Source organism: Drosophila subpulchrella, chromosome 3L (assembly GCF_014743375.2).
Source record: "Drosophila subpulchrella strain 33 F10 #4 breed RU33 chromosome 3L, RU_Dsub_v1.1 Primary Assembly, whole genome shotgun sequence".
NCBI lineage: Eukaryota > Metazoa > Arthropoda > Insecta > Diptera > Drosophilidae > Drosophila > Drosophila subpulchrella.
The window spans coordinates 19,263,372-19,280,716 of NC_050612.1; the positions used below are offsets into that span (position 1 = coordinate 19,263,372).

The 17,345-nt window shown below is 38.4% G+C and overlaps 2 protein-coding genes across 4 annotated transcripts in view; one reads left to right on the top strand and one right to left on the bottom strand.

The window, feature by feature from the left end:
* Positions 1–14,272, bottom strand: part of LOC119555587 (pleckstrin homology domain-containing family G member 5) — a 54,907-nt gene extending 40,635 nt beyond the window's left edge. Inside the window, exons 1-3 of one of the 3 annotated variants that reach the window (XM_037867064.1) lie at positions 14,136–14,272; positions 13,456–13,740; positions 4,733–6,299 (exon numbers count right to left, since the gene is read on the bottom strand). In XM_037867064.1, the coding sequence (XP_037722992.1) occupies positions 4,733–6,274 (1,542 nt within the window). In that variant the 5' untranslated portion in view covers positions 6,275–6,299; positions 13,456–13,740; positions 14,136–14,272. Of the gene's footprint in view, positions 1–4,732; positions 6,300–13,455; positions 13,741–14,135 lie in introns of those variants that run through there. The other 2 variants (XM_037867065.1, XM_037867071.1) reach the window with 2 other exon arrangements.
* Positions 2,598–3,933, top strand: LOC119555589 (protein snakeskin). The gene is made up of 4 exons (XM_037867073.1): positions 2,598–2,738; positions 2,805–2,888; positions 3,112–3,308; positions 3,495–3,933. Exons 2-4 carry the CDS (start codon positions 2,838–2,840, stop codon positions 3,733–3,735), a joined length of 489 nt encoding a protein of 162 aa, XP_037723001.1. The 5' UTR covers positions 2,598–2,738; positions 2,805–2,837; the 3' UTR covers positions 3,736–3,933.
* Positions 14,273–17,345: the final 3,073 nt, after the last annotated feature.

A 17,345-nucleotide genomic window follows, 5' to 3' on the forward strand; every position in this document is an offset into this window, starting at 1 on the left:
GCCCAAAAAGGCAGGTAAGTGCTTCCCAAAAGGTGTGCAAATAGTCATAGCTAACTTACGGCTGTGTCTGTGAGTATCTGCTAAATACTCTCGTTTGAGATACATTTTACATTGCTGTAATGGCACTGTTATGTTAAGCGGCGCTCTCAAAGGCTGACTGCTACAACACCCTCTGGAAAGCAAGCTTCAGTTGTAGTGCCACCATTTTGGCCATTTTATAGCCAAATATGGCAAAGGATTAAAGTCCCAATAATGTATATTTTTAAAGGAATAAAAAAAAAATTCATGTATAAATTTCAATTTCTTAAGGGTTTCATAGTGTTTTGAATTCATACTTTTGTAAAACAATGTAAAATATAAACAACTACATATGTATGTAAGTATTTTTCTCTTCGCATGTTAAACTAAAAGTAGGGATTACAATTTAATTTTATTTTAGCTTAGCATGCAGTTTAGTTTTATAGACAGTTAGATTTTTAATTATAATTAAAGCAAAATTTTTGCCAGTGCTTTTAGTGTTAATATTGTCATGTGAAACTAGTAGGTTAATTTTTAAATATGCCTCGTCTTAAAAATTTGAATTTTTTTATATTTAATATATTAAATTTTATTAAAAACATTCTGGTAATAGCGTGTTTTAATATAAATCCATATTATTTTTTTGTATATCTCATCACATTAAATAGTTGGGCCTTGGTGGCACGCAAAAGCTGGCAGTCATTGAGCCCGTCTCTCATTCTCTTTCTCTCTCCATTCCCTATGTAGTGAGATGGGTCTCCAAAGCAGAAGTGCACTTGTATTGGTCGCAGTTGCATGCCGGTTTTTGTTGTTCTGACGCTGCTTTTTCTCTCTGCCGATGATTCATCGGCAGCAAACGCAGCGGAGACAAGTTCCAAATTTAAAGACTCTTTCTGGGACTCCATGGGGATACGAGATACGAGGCGGTAGGGGATTGGCTGTGGAGAAGCCTGAAGAAAGAACACTCCAACCTCTGGCCTTGATTTGGAAAGAAGAAATTCCTCTACTGATTCAGGCCCCAGATAATTTGCATTGTAAAATCCAATGCATGTCTATATCTGGATTAAAAAGTCGGGTCCCGCATGTATGCAATGTTTGCTTGTACATATATAAGTAGTCTTATTTATTTGCTTTAAGCATTTCATCAGTTTAAAAAAGAAAGAATTGTAAAGTTTCAGAATTCTTAGTAGTCGTAAAAATAAAAAAATAAGATTGCTGTATATTTTCAGAAAAACTAAAAAACGATTAAATTGTACAAAAAATGGGCTTAAAGTAAACAATATGTAAACATTGAACCTCATTAATAATAAATATTTTAAAATGCGAAACCTTAAATAATTTTCTAGGGACATTTTTCTTTCAAAATCCGTTCTCTTTCTTTAATACCATTTTAGGATTTATCATTTATGCTGTACTGAAACTATTTTTGTTGATTTATGCACCCTCAGAAACTAATATACCATAATTTTCGGTTTACTCAGCCTCCGTATGAAACCCAATAATACTTGGAACCGAGCAAATGATACTTGTTTATATATAGTACTCATGAATCTGTGTGTATACTTGCTACTCAATGGCAGGTCATAAAAAAAACCTCTTGACGACGTGTGATGTCATGTTTGTTTGTCATGTTTTGAACTTATGATCTATAATGTAATATTAAATGGGGCACAGCGCGCACGAGGTGCAAAATGTGGACTAAATAATCCCAAGCTATCAATCACCAAACATTTTTTATTTAAAATTATTTCTTTAGCTTCCAAATATTCAGGATCAATGAAAAATTAAAAGCATGAATACAGCTTAGGATCTCTATAAATTGAGCTATTTGTGTAAAGCTATTCCTCCACGGCTCGAAACATCCAATTACCCCCCACTTTACCATAATAAATAGATGAGATGGGATCCCTTACTCATGCAAACCGCAGACGAGGTTTTTCGCTCGCCAATTGCCACTATCATTTTGCATTGCAGTCTTCCAATTGATTCGAAATCTCGAACATGGGCTACGGCTGTGATTATTGTGCTAGGGTTGAGATAATTGAAATGCAGATTACTTCCAGTGACTTTGTGCGAGGCGTTTCAATTAGCAGCGAGAACTAATGTAATCAATGTGGGCTATCGATCATATAGAATGGTGGCAAGGTCAGTGGATTTTCAAGGTTTTTTTGGGGATGCATTGCGGGTATCATTATCTTGGGGGAATGCCAGACCTATGGCTCACCCCAAAGTATTTCAGAAATCCATTGATGACGCAAGAAAGACAGTTTCCGGTCTCCAATAGCCCTAGCTTTGTTTGCCACTTTTGTGGCTTTGTGGTCGCCATGAATAATGTTTAATAATGCTGGGAGAAGAACCAGCAAATCGGAGCACCTGATATCGCGATGTAAGGCGTCGGAGCCCCGATAAGGCCAACCGATAAGATACGCGGGTGGGGCTGGCGCATGCGTATCTGCCCGCTTTTTTCTTACGGTCTCTCGGCGAACCGCCAACAAATTAGTAACCCATTTCGAATAGCACCTGTTATCGTATCACTTGCTTATCTTATCGCTGACCGTGTATGCTCAGATTGCAAAAGCTACAAATTCTAGGCGACAATACGAACTGGGCGAGCAACAGGTTGCCTTTCAGTGATATTTTCCATTTAGTCGACGAACGACAACGATACGAACACGAATCATTTTGTTTGTAGTTTCCGCGTGAAAATTACAGAAAAGATTGTGAGTGCCACATTGATTAACAGCCTTTGAAAGGGGTGCAAACTAAAGTACATCCCTAAATTCCAGCCAAACGAAAACAAAATCATCATCTAGTGCAAAATGGTATCCGTTGAGACAGTTGGTTCTATTTTCATCAAGGCCCTGAAGCTGGTAAGTTTTTTGGAATTTTATTTTCCCGATTGAGCAATAGCCTAGTAGTAGTAGTCGCAATAACTTGGTTGATAAGCGCGCGTTTTATCAGACCTCGCGTATTAGCAATGTTACTCATACGCCGCGTTGTTCGGCGAGGCGTGGCTAAAAAAAGAGTGATTCATCCGCAAAGTGCATGACCTCATTGCTATCCTGCGTTCCTTTTTTTTCCCCCCAACTTCAGATCATCAACCTGGTGATCATCTTCCTGTACCGTTGGGGCGATGGTGGCGAATTCTTGGGCATTGGCGGCACTTGGAATCTGAACGAGGAGAAGAGCGCCGATGCGGAAATCGTGGCCTCGGGCGTTATGGTTGGATTTTTGATTTACACTGGATGCCACACAATCGCCTTTGCCTTCGGCACCACCAAACATAAGGGGTGAGTTAAAAATACTATTGGGAAATCAAAAAAAAAAAACATAATCTAGCAAAGTCTAGCAATATAATGTAACCATTAACTAGTAAACATTAATATCATTGTACTTTGACCTGCCACTTTGCTGATTTTGTTTGTACCCAAATCCTCAACTTCCCTCTTATAACCTTTTTCCCCAATATTTTTCAGAGAGCTCTGTGACACCATCATGAACGTGGTTGGCTGCATTATGTGGATCGCCGTGGGCGGAGTGGCCCTGCATTACTGGAAGGGTTACATGTCCGACGAGGGATTCCTGTATGTGAACTCGGAGCGCCAGGTGGGCATTGCCATGGGATCGCTGTGCGTCATCGAGGGCGCACTGTACCTGCTGGACACCGTTTTGGCCTGCATACATTATTCGAAGGGCGACACCGACTACACGCAGTAAAAGTGGAGCCGTGGGGAAGACAATCGCAATCGCCGAATAAACTTAGATCGATTTAAGTGCAAATTAGTTTTTATCCACAATCAAATTACGTTCGTAAGGGTCAATTGTCGCTGTACTATATACTAACTGTTTAATGTTTTCATTCACGTTTCACAGCCTAGATTTGGCAAATACAAATAGTTAAGACCACGCCACGGATACAAGTTGTTGTGCATTCGGAAAATAATGGCGGGAATGTAACACTAATGGGCTATAGAGGAGTCTACAGAACATATTTTATAGACTCTCCTTTAAGCTTTGAAAGTTTAAAAATTAAAGAAATCAATTTAGAGAACTTTACACTTCTAAAAAACATTTGTAAAATAATTGTTTTAATAATTGTTTTGCATTATGTAGGATCAGTTATACGCTTTTATGGGGTCAGCCCTGTGTAGCTGTGCATAAAATTACTTTTTTGCCAGACTGGAATTTCCATTTAAAGAAGTTGACGAAGAGCTTGCCCACAACCTACGTAGAGTTGCAAATATTTTACTCTTTTCCTGGATAAGAAAGACATATTCATGAGCTGTTCACCACATCGATGACGCTTTAAGAAGAAACCCCTTTTCAGAAACATGGGAACTTCCGGACAAAAAATATTGATTACTCTGAGTAATGCTCTACATTTATCGGTAAGCTATAGCCAGAAGTCATATAATAATGTGTCATAAGTATAATGTATGACTCTTATAAGTGCACTCAAGATTACTTATTACATAAGTCACTCCTAAGAACTTAAAAACAAATGTCTCTTGTTGCGTTTTTCTGATTTTTGAGTTTAAAGCAGTGTTAAAAATTGATTTTTTTAAGGTTGCAGGAAGACTAAGAACTAAATAACAATTTAAGATAACTATCAGTTAAATTAGTATAACTCAAAGTTCTAATTAAATATTTTTTTAAAGATCTTCAAGCCTTAGCTTTTTCTATTATTTATTTATTTAAAACAAGGTAAACTCACCTGTTTTATTGGATTCCCTCGCCCGTCCACGGCGTCCCGTTCCCGCTGCTGCTGCTGCCGCATGCTTCCGCTCCTGCAAACGCGTTTCGAACACAGGGCGCATCGCCGCGCCACCGATCCGTCCTCCAGATTCAGGGCATCGAACAGCACCGCCTGGTCCTGGATGAAGGAGTTCCGGGATCGCAGGTTCAGCAGCTCCAATGTGCGCGAGTCCAGGCTCTCACGATAGACATTGTGCACTCGGTCCAGATTGTGCTCGTAATCGGTGTCCAGGTTGTAGGCACTGTTCAGGCTGGCCATGCTGCTCCTGCCCTCCAGCGAAGTCTTGCTCCTCTTCCGACGCATCACCACCGTCCTGACCGACTCATCCAGGGAGGAGCCCAGGTGGACGGAGGTGCGCGAGGCATCGCCCAGCGGCGAGGGCGAATGGGAGTGCGAGTGGGTCAGGGCCGAAGGAGGCAGTGGCAGTTGAGTGGCGGTGGGCACCGGCTGCTCCGCCAAACTCATCAGCGACTGCTGCCGCTCCAGCTGCTTCTCATAGCCATTGAACTTGTCGTAGTCGATGAAGGACATGTTCGCATAGCTGACCATATTGTCGATGGCCTGCAGGGATTGCAGCGAGGCACTCCACTTGGGATTCATCTTCTCCTTCTTCTCGGCCCCGCCACCACTGCCGGTAAATCCACTAAAAGTGCTCTTGAAGGAGGCGATCAGCGTGTTGGATCGCCTCTTCTGAAAATTCAGCTGGGGATTGGTGGGCTCCGTTTGATTTAGTGACATCACTGAACCCTTGCGCGGACCTGGCGGCTGCATCTCCTCGAGGGGCGTCGATGTGAAGGGCTGGGCGGATTGTCGACGTGTTGGGGTTCTCACCGATGACGTAAGTTCACTCCTTCGCAGCAGCACCGGCGAACTGACCTCGAAATCGGCCACCGAAGTCTTGCGCGGCGATGCCGGTGAGGTGAGATCCCCCGACTTCTCCGTTTCCTCGGACAGTTGCTCCAACTGGGGTTCGATGAAACTCCGGCGATTTGGCCGCCTCATTTGGATCATGGAACGACTACGGGTGAATAGATAGGGTGTCCGGCTGGAGTCACCATCGTTATCGGTCCTCGATAGATTCTCCTTGCTGCCGGTGAGGTGATTAATCAGCTTGTTTAGCTTGGTGCGCAACGAAAAGCTATTGGATCTCTCCATTTTGGGCACATTTTCGTAGCCCGGCAACGTGTTGGCACCCATTATAAGACTTTGGTTCCTCTTTTCCGCCTCGTAGTGCTCCTTCAGTTTCTGGGCCGTGTTAACTGGCAATGTATTATTCTTACTATTGTTATTCGGCACTATATTGCTATTGTTATTGTTGTTATTGATGTTGGTTTGATTATTGTTGTTATTTGGCTGGGTGTTCTTGGCATTCGCTGGTGATTTCACTTTATTGCCATTTGGCAACGGTTGCGACTGTTTCGATGGCTGCTGCTTCTTGGTCACCTTTTGCGTCTTTTTTTGCGCCTTTGCCGCGCTCTTTGTCTCCTTGTTGGAATACATTCCGAAGCCAGCGGACTTCAAACCCCTGGAAAATAGAGAAAGAGTGCGGAATCGAGCGTTAATAAACTGATTAAAAGTCGGGTAATTCGCTCGGTCAGCACTTATGTATGTATATTGTTGGATTCGGCTCTCTATCAGCTATCAGCACCCCTAATGCCACCACTTGGCGAATTTCGAATGGCGAATTCAATCAACTTATGAGTGTTCGCGTAAGTCTTAAATAACAAACAGTGAGCTCAAGATTCAATGGGGGTTTTCTCATTTCGGATTTCCCCATTCTTGATATCGGATTTGTATCAGCTTTTCAACACCATAATAAATCTAAAACTTTTTTACTTTTTTCGGTTTCACTTAGTATTCCTTAAAAGTGTCTTCGTAAATAAAAATGATGTCGACTGTCTAATCTTCACATTATCTGAGCCATTCTCATTTACCTTAGCACTTGTACATTTCAAGACTGTAAAGATGAAAAGGGCAAGCTAATGTGGTAAGCTTTTATCTTTCGAGTGCTTATGTTAGGAATTTGTTTGGTTTTCGGGAGTCTCGTTTATTAGAAAAGAGTGATAGTGCAAAAAATTAAAGAAAATCCTTACAAAATACAATATTTAAAGCGCTGCAGACTGGGCTCAAAAGTTACAACTCTTAAAATTAAAATTTTATGATCATTTTTTTTTCACTCTACGTATTCCGCCATACAGCTCGTAAAACTCCGAATATTCGACTCGTCTGCGATCAATCGCATCTGACATTTTGCCATTCTAAGTGACAGTGACCTCAGCAGTATCGGGAAACGGCGGAGTACTAAACGAAATCGTTGGACAAGTGCAGGCTGTCAATTTATCATCGCCAAAGGACGGCTGCGACTCGTTACATTGATAAACGCGACCCAATACAGCAAAAGAGCAAAAGTAATCGCATATATCATGCGTTTGTGTGGGTTCGTATCTGTGAGTGTTGGGGGAGCCATTATCTCGCGTACAGTAGATACAGCACAAGTGAAACTTTCACTCTAGTTAGTTGTACTCCACTCTCGAAACGAATCAATATACGTTTAATCTACACTCAGAGCTACCTATACAAAATTTTAAATAGTAGTACCAAGGGATACCTCAAGTAAACACGGGTAAATTTAAAATATAGAAAATATGCATTAATGGAAAGATCTTAAAACATCGTACTTAAACACGTAAAGCTAAACACTAAACCCAATCTTGGACCCGTTACAGTTAGTCAACTATTTTCTCTAAGTGATTTCTTGCTCTACATGGACTTGCAGATACGTGGCCTATATAGCCAAAGATACACAGCCAACACTTGGAGATACTTGCAGCGGGCGTCATCAGAAGTCCATCTCCTCTATTCGACACAATTCCAATTTACGACTGACACTCGAAACAACTGACATATGTGGATGGGATGAGCTAGCTGCTCCCGGAGAACTGAACCGGGCCAGAAAAGAGGGACACAGCAGTGAAATTGCCTAAATGTTATCGCCAGCAATTTTTATTTCCAGCAAAGCTCAAAAACAACAGTCAACAGCCATCGCGTAGTGATAAGATTTCAAACCAAAAAAAAAAGCCCAGACAAACGCACTTGTCTGAGTTCCCGTTGGTATGGTTGTGCGATTTTGGTCGGGTTGGCCGATATTGTTTTGGTTCCGTTTCCAACGGCCGTTTGTATACGAGTGATTGCATTGCCCAGGGCAATTTTTTCTCTTGATGGAGTGGATTGGTGTCTCTGATTTGGCAGTGTAATCTGTATTTATAGTTAGATGACTTGCCAACTGGTTTTACTCTGTTGTCCACTTTGAAATCTACGCCCTTGTGATCCTTCAATTATGACGTTATCATATTACACATTTTCAGTGACATTTTTATGGAGAAACATCTATTGCTTTGGAAGTATTTTAAGAACGATCTTATCAACTAATTAAAATTTATTCACTTGTACCCTTGTCTTTATCAATGTCAATGCCACTTCAGTAGAACTTCCCGAAAGCAAAAAAAAAGTATTATTATGATTCATTGCCTGTTCGTTTCTAAATTCTCGTACGCATCTAGTAGTCGAGGCCAATTATGTTGGGGCTGAGAACTCAATTGAGAAACATGCCACAACTTTTTATTTCGACTTTAAGATACCCAATCTTTTGCTATTTTTAAATACAATAAGTCGAAGATAATTATACCTTGAAGGGGTCTGAGCCAGTTCGTTTGCATTGCTATCAACTCTAAAAATAAAAGGAATCAATCATTCGATATTATCGAGTTGCTTTAATGTATTTTTGTTGTTAGATAATCGAAGGGGCTCACTTTCGGCAGCTATTAAAGCAGTACACATATCATTTTAATTATATTTTCAAATAATTAAATATATTATTAAAAAATTGGTAAGTACTAATCAGTACTTAGTTCCGTTTTTTGCATTTTTCATATGTAAGTATATATTTTGTCATTAAAGCTGATTTAAAGTACGTGACCATATTGTCTGAGTTTCTGGCCCTTTTTTAAAAGCGTACTTACGATTTTTCACAGATGTTAATAATATTTTAGTACAAAGTGCAACCAACCATGATAATGATGTGGTTGTGTCATTGAGACCCCTTTATTCCTAACACTGAATAGCTCGCCGGCTCGAAATGGGTTGTTTTAAATTGTGTTGACCATTGTAACTTAACATTCATGGCGAAACGTGAATTGAATGGCTTATGAAGCCGACTTCGAAGATATATTGTGCAAACTCTGGTAAACAAAAAACAGAAATGACTGAAATATTTGTTCTCTATAGGGTCTGCTCAGTTAAGTACCCATAAGTCTGTATCAAGAGCTACACTGGAAAAAACCAGGAAACACATAACCACCAGTAAATAAAATATCCTGTTTTATATGTTGATCCAAATAAAACAAAAAGCCAAAATACAAAACTTTAAAACTTATATACAGTTTAAAAAGTTTCTAAAACTTAAGCAATACTACCAGCAACGGGACACATAATCTAATATATAGAATATAATTTTCCCTTACACCCTATAGGCAATAAAACTAGTCCTACATTTCAAAAACTCAAGTTTTAGATCGAAATTTTTTCCGGTGCAGGATTTAAATAACCGCACACTTCAATGATCGTAACCGCATGGGAAGCCATGATCAGAATATCAATAACAATCAGTCCCCTCAAACGCCTGTTTCCATAAAGATGCGAGTCCCTACCAAAGCTTCAATTAGCCGCCAGCATTGTGGTTAAATTTAGACGAGTCTTCACTGTCCTGTCATCTGATCTTTGCAATTATTTCGATATTATTTCTGCCCTTGCACTTGCTCTGCGTATCGATACGGATATCGATTTCGGTTGCGTTTGATTATTCGCTATGCTCGGTTGCCGATTTCAAATTTCATTGTGCGTGGAGGAGCACCAACCAGATTTGATGTTATGATTCACTTGGTCTTGACTCCAGTTGATTCGCTTTTGTTTATCTCTCCGATCCGATCGGGTATTACGTTACCACTTGCTGTTTGCTTCTGTTCGAAGAGTTCACGCCAGGGTGGACCAAAACCCTTCCATTATGAGTGAGACTTGACTTTTCAATAGACTGATCAAATTTACCTTGCAAACAATCGATATTATAGCGTAACGAGAGAGTTGCAGACGGTGCGGCTAGTCAATAAAGTAAGTAGTTGGGGAGATGGTTTGAAAGATGGGGGCCAATGTTTATGGATTTACTTAAAGTAAAATTTTGATTTGATTGAAAAAAAAACAAATATAAACAAAGATAAATAATAATATAGTTACTAACTTACTTGTATTTTTAAGAACGTTGGTAATAGAATTAAAACAAGGGAGAACGCTATAGTCGAGTACCTCGACTATCAGATACCCGTTACTCAGCTTAAGCGACCAAAGGGAAATGGAGATATGCAAGCAGCAAAGCGAGATTTAAATGCGCCACCTACCGGCGGAAGACAGATTTAAGCGTTGTGTGCGTCAGGGTAGGCGTGACAAATTCATTGTTCAATAGAATAAGTTAGAAGCGCACTTTGCTCTCTCTGAGCGCCGGCAGTGCTTTTCTCTTTGCCGCTAAGTTCGGCCGGCAACTATTTACATACACACACATACACGCGTAAAAACATTTCGCACTGTCTGGCTCTGACGTCATAGCTTTTTTTCTTGGGAGGTTTGTGGGCGTTAGAGTGGGCGTAGAAAAATTTTTTTGGGTCAATCGATAGGTATGGACAAGACTAATACATTTCAGTTAAAATTTTCTATCTAACATCAAAACTGTAGGAGCCACAGTTTTGGGCGGTTTGTGGGCGTTAGAGTGGGCGTGGCACTCTACTGAAACAAACTTGCGCTGCGTAAGAAGCTCAGGAATCTGCTCGCCAAATCTCAATAGCCTAGCTCTCATAGTTTCCGAGATCTCAGCGTTCATCCGGACAGACGGACAGACGGACAGACGGACAGACGGACAGACGGACAGACGGACAGACGGACATGGCTAGATCGACTCGGCTAGTGATCCTGATCAAGAATATATATACTTTATGGGGTCGGAAACGCTTCTTTCTGCCTGTTACATACTTTCCGACGAATCTAGTATACCCTTTTACTCTACGAGTAACGGGTATAAAAATTGTAAATTAAAATTGCAGAAGTACTAACTCAAAATAAAATAAATTACAATCTTATTGCAAGAAGACCAAAACACAGCGTGGCCCAAAGCCCCTACATAACTGCAACACGTGCCAGGTAATATTATATTTATATAAAGTTATAATTGTGCTGCCTGAAATTGAATAGTCAACACCGAGTATCATTTATCAAATTGCTTAAAACAGAAAAAATGTATAAATAATATTTTGGGTGCCCTTCTGGCGTGGTTCTTTTTGTTTACAATGAAATTAACACCCCGATATTTAAGACTCTCTGGGAAGTGCATGGGTATGTGGTGGTCGAGCTCACAGCGTTTTCACCGGCCAACTTTGCACTACGGTTGCGTTGATTTTCCTAGGCCGAAACCAGTTTGCGGCTTTCATTGACAACGCATTGTTGTCCGAGTGCACATACTCGTAGAAAAATATACAGTTCAACTTCTTTAGCCTAAACCATCCAAAAATCATTTAAATAATATATTAAATAATAGTACTTTTATTGGATATATTACATATGAGTTTTGTAGAAAAGGAACTTAATTGTTTTATATTTTTTTAAATTATCATTATGTACAGTTCACAATTGCTACTTAAACGTATCATACAAAGATATTTAAAATACAAAATAAATTATTTTAAAGTTAAAACAAAAACAGATTTTAATGCGAAATTTGGTGGCTCAACATATGATTTTAACTGAAGACATAAACATAATATGAGAATCTGATTTCTCTTACGATGTTAAGATCTTGGATAGGCTATTAACTAGCCTCGGTCAAGTCATAGTTATAGACGTTTGACTGTAGCACTGATTGATGGCTCAGTGCATGGAGTTCCTGTGAGGTGTACCCCCGATGTGAGATGAGTCTTAACTACAGGAACCCAAACCGGTTGTGAAACGAATTGAACTGAGTGGTTCGGGCCCAAAGCAAATTACGCCGCCAAATGGATGAGTTTAGGCATTTCTTGGTGCATTTTGTAGCACCATTTGATAAGACTTTCGGATAGTGAAAACTGGCCTCAGCCCCGTCATTTTGGAGCCATGAATGTTACATAAATCCACGCGAAGCTTGTTAGCCTTCTCACGTACTCGTTAGATTAACCGCCTGTGATAACGAGAGATATGCCATCTCCTGCACGTGTATACATATTTATCTGCCAGACCTCTAGAGTTGTTTTAGGTGTACTAGGTTAGTTCAATTTGTATCTCAACACAACTGTACATATAAATTAGTTGTAGAGCAAACTAAATTCACGAATGTGGCACAGTTAAAAATGTAGAAAGGTCACACAAAGATAATTATAATTTTAATTTACAAATGTTTCGATAAAAGATAGAATAATAAAGCCAGGCTACGATATAACGAAACAATAATGTAAATAAAATGAATTGATAACTTTTAGAAGTACCGATAATTATTTGGCACACATTTTTCAAAATATATAACTTTAATTGCCTTTAAATATAGGAAAAAAAGTGCGGTCTCACCCAAAGATTTCACATAGATATTCGGTCATACTATAGAACAGCATTTTTATACCCGTTACTCGTAGAGTAAAAGGGTATACTAGATTCGTCGGAAAGTATGTAACAGGCAGAAGGAAGCGTTTCCGACCCCATAAAGTATATATATTCTTGATCAGGATCACTAGCCGAGTCGATCTAGCCATGTCCGTCTGTCCGTCTGTCCGTCTGTCCGGATGAACGCTGAGATCTTGGAAACTATGAGAGCTAGGCTATTGAGATTTGGCGAGCAGATTCCTGAGCTTCTTACGCAGCGCAAGTTTGTTTCAGTAGAGTGCCACGCCCACTCTAGTATCTGAGTTTAGGTTCTAGAATCCTATTACGTCCACAGAGCTCCAAGTTTATTTTAAATAAATATTTCTTTGCCATGCCTTAAGTGTATCGTTTTTGCGAGTTATGTATGAAGAGCTAAAGGAGTGTAATAGGTCGATAAAAAAAAATGTTGAGAATGGGAACACCTAAAAACAATTCGCACCTTTTTTAGGCAAATGTAAATAAAACAGGAGTGCTCCAGATTATGAATTTTTTAAGACAGCATGGTTCCCTAACGAAAAAATTAATAAATGGAATGTATTTTTCATGATATTATTCTTCCGGTCAAAAAAGGTTTGATAATAAATTTAAAAAGAAAGCATTACCATCTCTTTTTTTTTAAGCTATGAACAATCATTTGCAACCATGAGCATTGAAGTTAGAGATTTCGATTAATCGAGTCCGACATTTTTTAATCATGTTTTTCTGACTCATTAAACTCATATGGACAGAAATACCATGTCCATATACTGAGTTTTAAGAAGCGGTTCTAATTGGCTGCAGGGTATGCCATGTCGGATATTCCCGACCACTCATGAAGAGTGCAGCTGATAGCAGGCCAGAGCGAGAGGGCAGATCGCAAAGAGTTGGCAAATCGAGTACTTTTTACCTTCGAGTCTTATCAGTTTTTAAGTTAGTTTGGTGAGCGAATGTCGCTCGTGTCGTTTAATTTATGTACTCTATATTTTTGATGAACTTGCCTGCTGCTTTATTTCCGTTTGCTGATTTGTTGGCTTTCGTATTGTTATATTTATTGTGATAATGTTGTGATGTTTTAGTTTTTTGTTTATTTTATCTGCTGTCGATTTTCAGGGGTTTGTGTTTTTCATTAACATTCGCATGGCGACGCGACGCTTGCGCTCTGAACCCACAGACATATAAATATATACATATAGCCTTGCTCGATTTTTGAAGTTTGGAGCGATCTTTTGGTCACAAAGAAATGCACTTCAAATCCAACTCAGCAGACCGCTTTGTTGTTGTTTCTAATACAAGTGAAAATAATCAAATAAATTATATACATATATTTTCAGGTACGCACAGACACATATATGTATGTATGTATGTAAAGAATATTTATAAAGCGCTCTCTTTTGCTTGCGCAATAAATAAAAAGAGAGCGCGCTCACAAGCACACACGCACCGCTCTCTCAGCTTTTTGCACGTTTCCTTGGTTTTTTTTCTTATTTATTTAATTTCTATTAAACAACGCCAGCTTTTTGCACTTGATCATATATGTAATTTTTGTATATATTTTTGCGCGCACAGCTGTGGGCTTTTCAAATGGCGCCTGCCTGATCCACAAAACTAAGAGACACGCGGAAAAACGACGCGTGTCTTTGGTTAAGCCACACAACAACAACAGCAACTATTTCCTTACGATTTCCATATGTGCGCAGTATTCCCCTGAAAAACGGCGACGTCACTCGCGAAAAGTCAGACGGAACGAAATTAAGTTAAGTAAAAACAAAATAAAACTATTTGCGGACGACGCGGCAAAAAGAACTCCGCGCGCGGGTGACTAAAATTCAACTGATCGCCGAGGCGAAAAGCGCAGCGCAACAGAGAGCGAGAAAATATATACATATATTTATTTCTCGCTCTCTCTTCGCCTTTGTGTGTGTGAGTTGCCTGTTTGCGGCGGCGCAACATCAGCTGTTAACTGCAGGGTATCAGGAAGTCTATAGTAGATCTTTATGAACCCATAAAATAAGCAGATAATAGAAAACACAATTTACGATGTAAGTATGGGGCGACAAATTACCTATTCCTTAATTTAAATTTTGTAGCCCCAAATTTTATTCTATTTACTAGTCGCCATTTCTACAGCAATGGTCAAAAAAATAAAATCCTTTAAAAAAAAATTTGTTGCTTATTTTTATTGCTACCTGAACTTGAATTTCAATTTTAATCAGCTGTTAACATTTCTGAAAGTCATTGGAAATGCAGAAAAATCAGACATGAAAGTGGGCTAAAACTTTGACCGTCTTGCAAAAGAACAATTTGAATGCTGATTATTAAATATTTCAATTACAAACTCATAGAGGTATCCCACGTCTAAATCGGTTTCCAATAACTTAAGTTACGGAATCTAGAAGTTCAGTTTTGGGGTCCCTTTCTGAAAGTCATTGGAAATACACAACAAATCAGACTTGAAAATAGGCTAAAATTTTGACCATCTTACAAATGAAGAATTTGAATGCAGATTATTAAATAATTCAATTACAAACTCATAGAGGTATCCCACGTCTAAATCGGTTTCCAATAACCCAAGTTATGGAATCTAGAAGTTCAGTTTTGGGGTTCCTTTGTGAAGGTCATTGAAAATACAGAAAAATCAGACATGAAAATGGGCTAAAATTTTGACCATCTTACAATGGAATAATTTGAATGCAGATTATTAAATAATTCAATTACTAACTCATAGAGGTATCCCACGTCTTAATCGGTTTCCAATTACTCAAGTTATGGAATCTAGAAGTTCAGTTTTGGGGTTCCATTCTGGAAGTCATTGGAAATACAAAAAAATCAGACATGAAAATGGGCTAAAATTTGGACCATCTTATAAAAGAACAATTTGAATGCAGATTATTAAATAATTCAATTACAAACTCATAGAGGTATCCCACGTCTTAATCGGTTACGAATAACTTAAGTTATGGAATCTAGAACTTCAGTTTTGGGGTCCCTTACTGAAAGTCATTGGAAATACAAAAAAATCAGACATGAAAATGGGCTAAAATTTTGACCATCTTATAAAAGAACAATTTGAATACAGATTATTAAAAATTTCGATTACAAACTTATAGAGGTATTCAACGTCTAAATCGGTTTCCAATAACTTAAGTTACGGAATCTAGAAGTTCAGTTTTGGGGTCCCTTTCTGAAAGTCATTGGAAATACACAACAAATCAGACTTGAAAATAGGCTAAAATTTTGACCATCTTACAAATGAAGAATTTGAATGCAGATTATTAAATAATTCAATTACAAACTCATAGAGGTATCCCACGTCTTAATCGGTTTCCAATAACTCAAGTTATGGAATCTAGAAGTTCAGTTTTGGGATCCCTTTCTGAAGGTTAAATACAGTCAAGCTATGGACACCTTTTCTCTAGGTTGCGATGAATTTCAAACACAAATACAGTTTGTCAGTCAAATATTAAATCGAACTTAAACATTTAAACAAAACTTATTTGTTGACCGCGACTGTGTTGGACTAACAGCAGGAAGGGTGTGACAAAACAGAAGCGAATTTGAACTTGAATTTCAATTTGAATTTGCGCCGTTAGCTTGGATAAAAAAATTAATTTTGTCGTGGCACATTTCATTTGCAGTTTAAAATTTATAAAATTAGCATACTTTACAGTATTCAAATTGTGGTGATTTCTTGTATAAAATATTGTTTTGGTATTTTAATATTCAATATCGTAATCTTCCGGGTTAAAGAAAATTCGGGTCATACCCACATATCTTCAACTCAATAAAGTTTAAGGTTATATATAGTCAATCAAAGACCTTGTCATTAATTAACATTTATATTATAAGCCCATTAATCTGTGATTGTTTGTTATTATGTATGTTTGTAAGTACATTTAAGGGCAACGATCTTGTTGCGCTAATTATCACAATTTAAAATAAAAAACTTTTGTTTGTTTAAGGAATGTAAAATTAAGTGAACACAAGTGACACACAGTCGCAAAGTTATTCCTATTTCCATTGGAAGGTATACAACTTTCCTTGTGATACTTGTACGAAAGTTTGTATTTACTTTGTCGACAACCCCAAAACGATTTTTTCGGTTTGCCATTTTGCGCGAATTAATGAGTCACGCGACTCCACGTTTGACCAACGAGTTTGGCCAACGGAGACGGCTGAATTAATTACTGGTCAGCTCGGCGATTAGCTGTGAGCAGAGAACCAGCCCTAATTGAGCCCCACCGCCTCAGAAGTTAATTTTAAATTTATATTAGACGAACACATCGCACAATCGTTTATGCACACACATATTCGCCACATAATCAAGCAGGCCAACATTGTTTTTGGATAATTTATGAATGAACGGATCAATGTGCGACGAGATCAGGGACAATCTTTCAAAGTTCGTATGCCGATTGAATGACATCATTTATGAATTTTAAATAAAGTTCAGCCAGGAAAGCTATGCGACAATCTCTTCGCCCTGACCTACCTTATGCTAAATCATACTCGAACATTCCATTTATTTTTGACAATAATTAATAAAATATATAGTAGAAATAAAATACAAAATGTATTTTCTAAACCTTTTTTCGAGTAACGCAACAAGTAACTATGTTTATAGAACATTTATCTTTAGACAAATTTGTTCTTAATAAATTTGCTGAACAAACCTGAAAATCGTTTGGCAAATATTAAGAGTTACAGTATAACTTCCATAAGTGTAACTTTACCAAATCCAAGTATTTATAAATCAAAGCCCTGTTAATTTTAATACAGAGCACAAATTTAGCCAATACTATAAGAAAATTCTTAATCTTAATCTCAAACTTTACTTTTTCAATTTTACTTTTAATTTCCTTACCTATAATTCTAAAATTGTTAGTCATGC

Bases quoted from the DNA above. Each gene is read 5' to 3' on its own strand.
- LOC119555589 (XM_037867073.1), top strand. From the start codon at position 2,838: ATGGTATCCGTTGAGACAGTTGGTTCTATTTTCATCAAGGCCCTGAAG. The intron at 2,889-3,111 runs GTAAGTTTTTTG...CCCCAACTTCAG, and splicing joins TCATCAAGGCCCTGAAGCTG to ATCATCAACCTGGTGATCAT. The intron at 3,309-3,494 runs GTGAGTTAAAAA...AATATTTTTCAG, and splicing joins GGCACCACCAAACATAAGGG to AGAGCTCTGTGACACCATCA.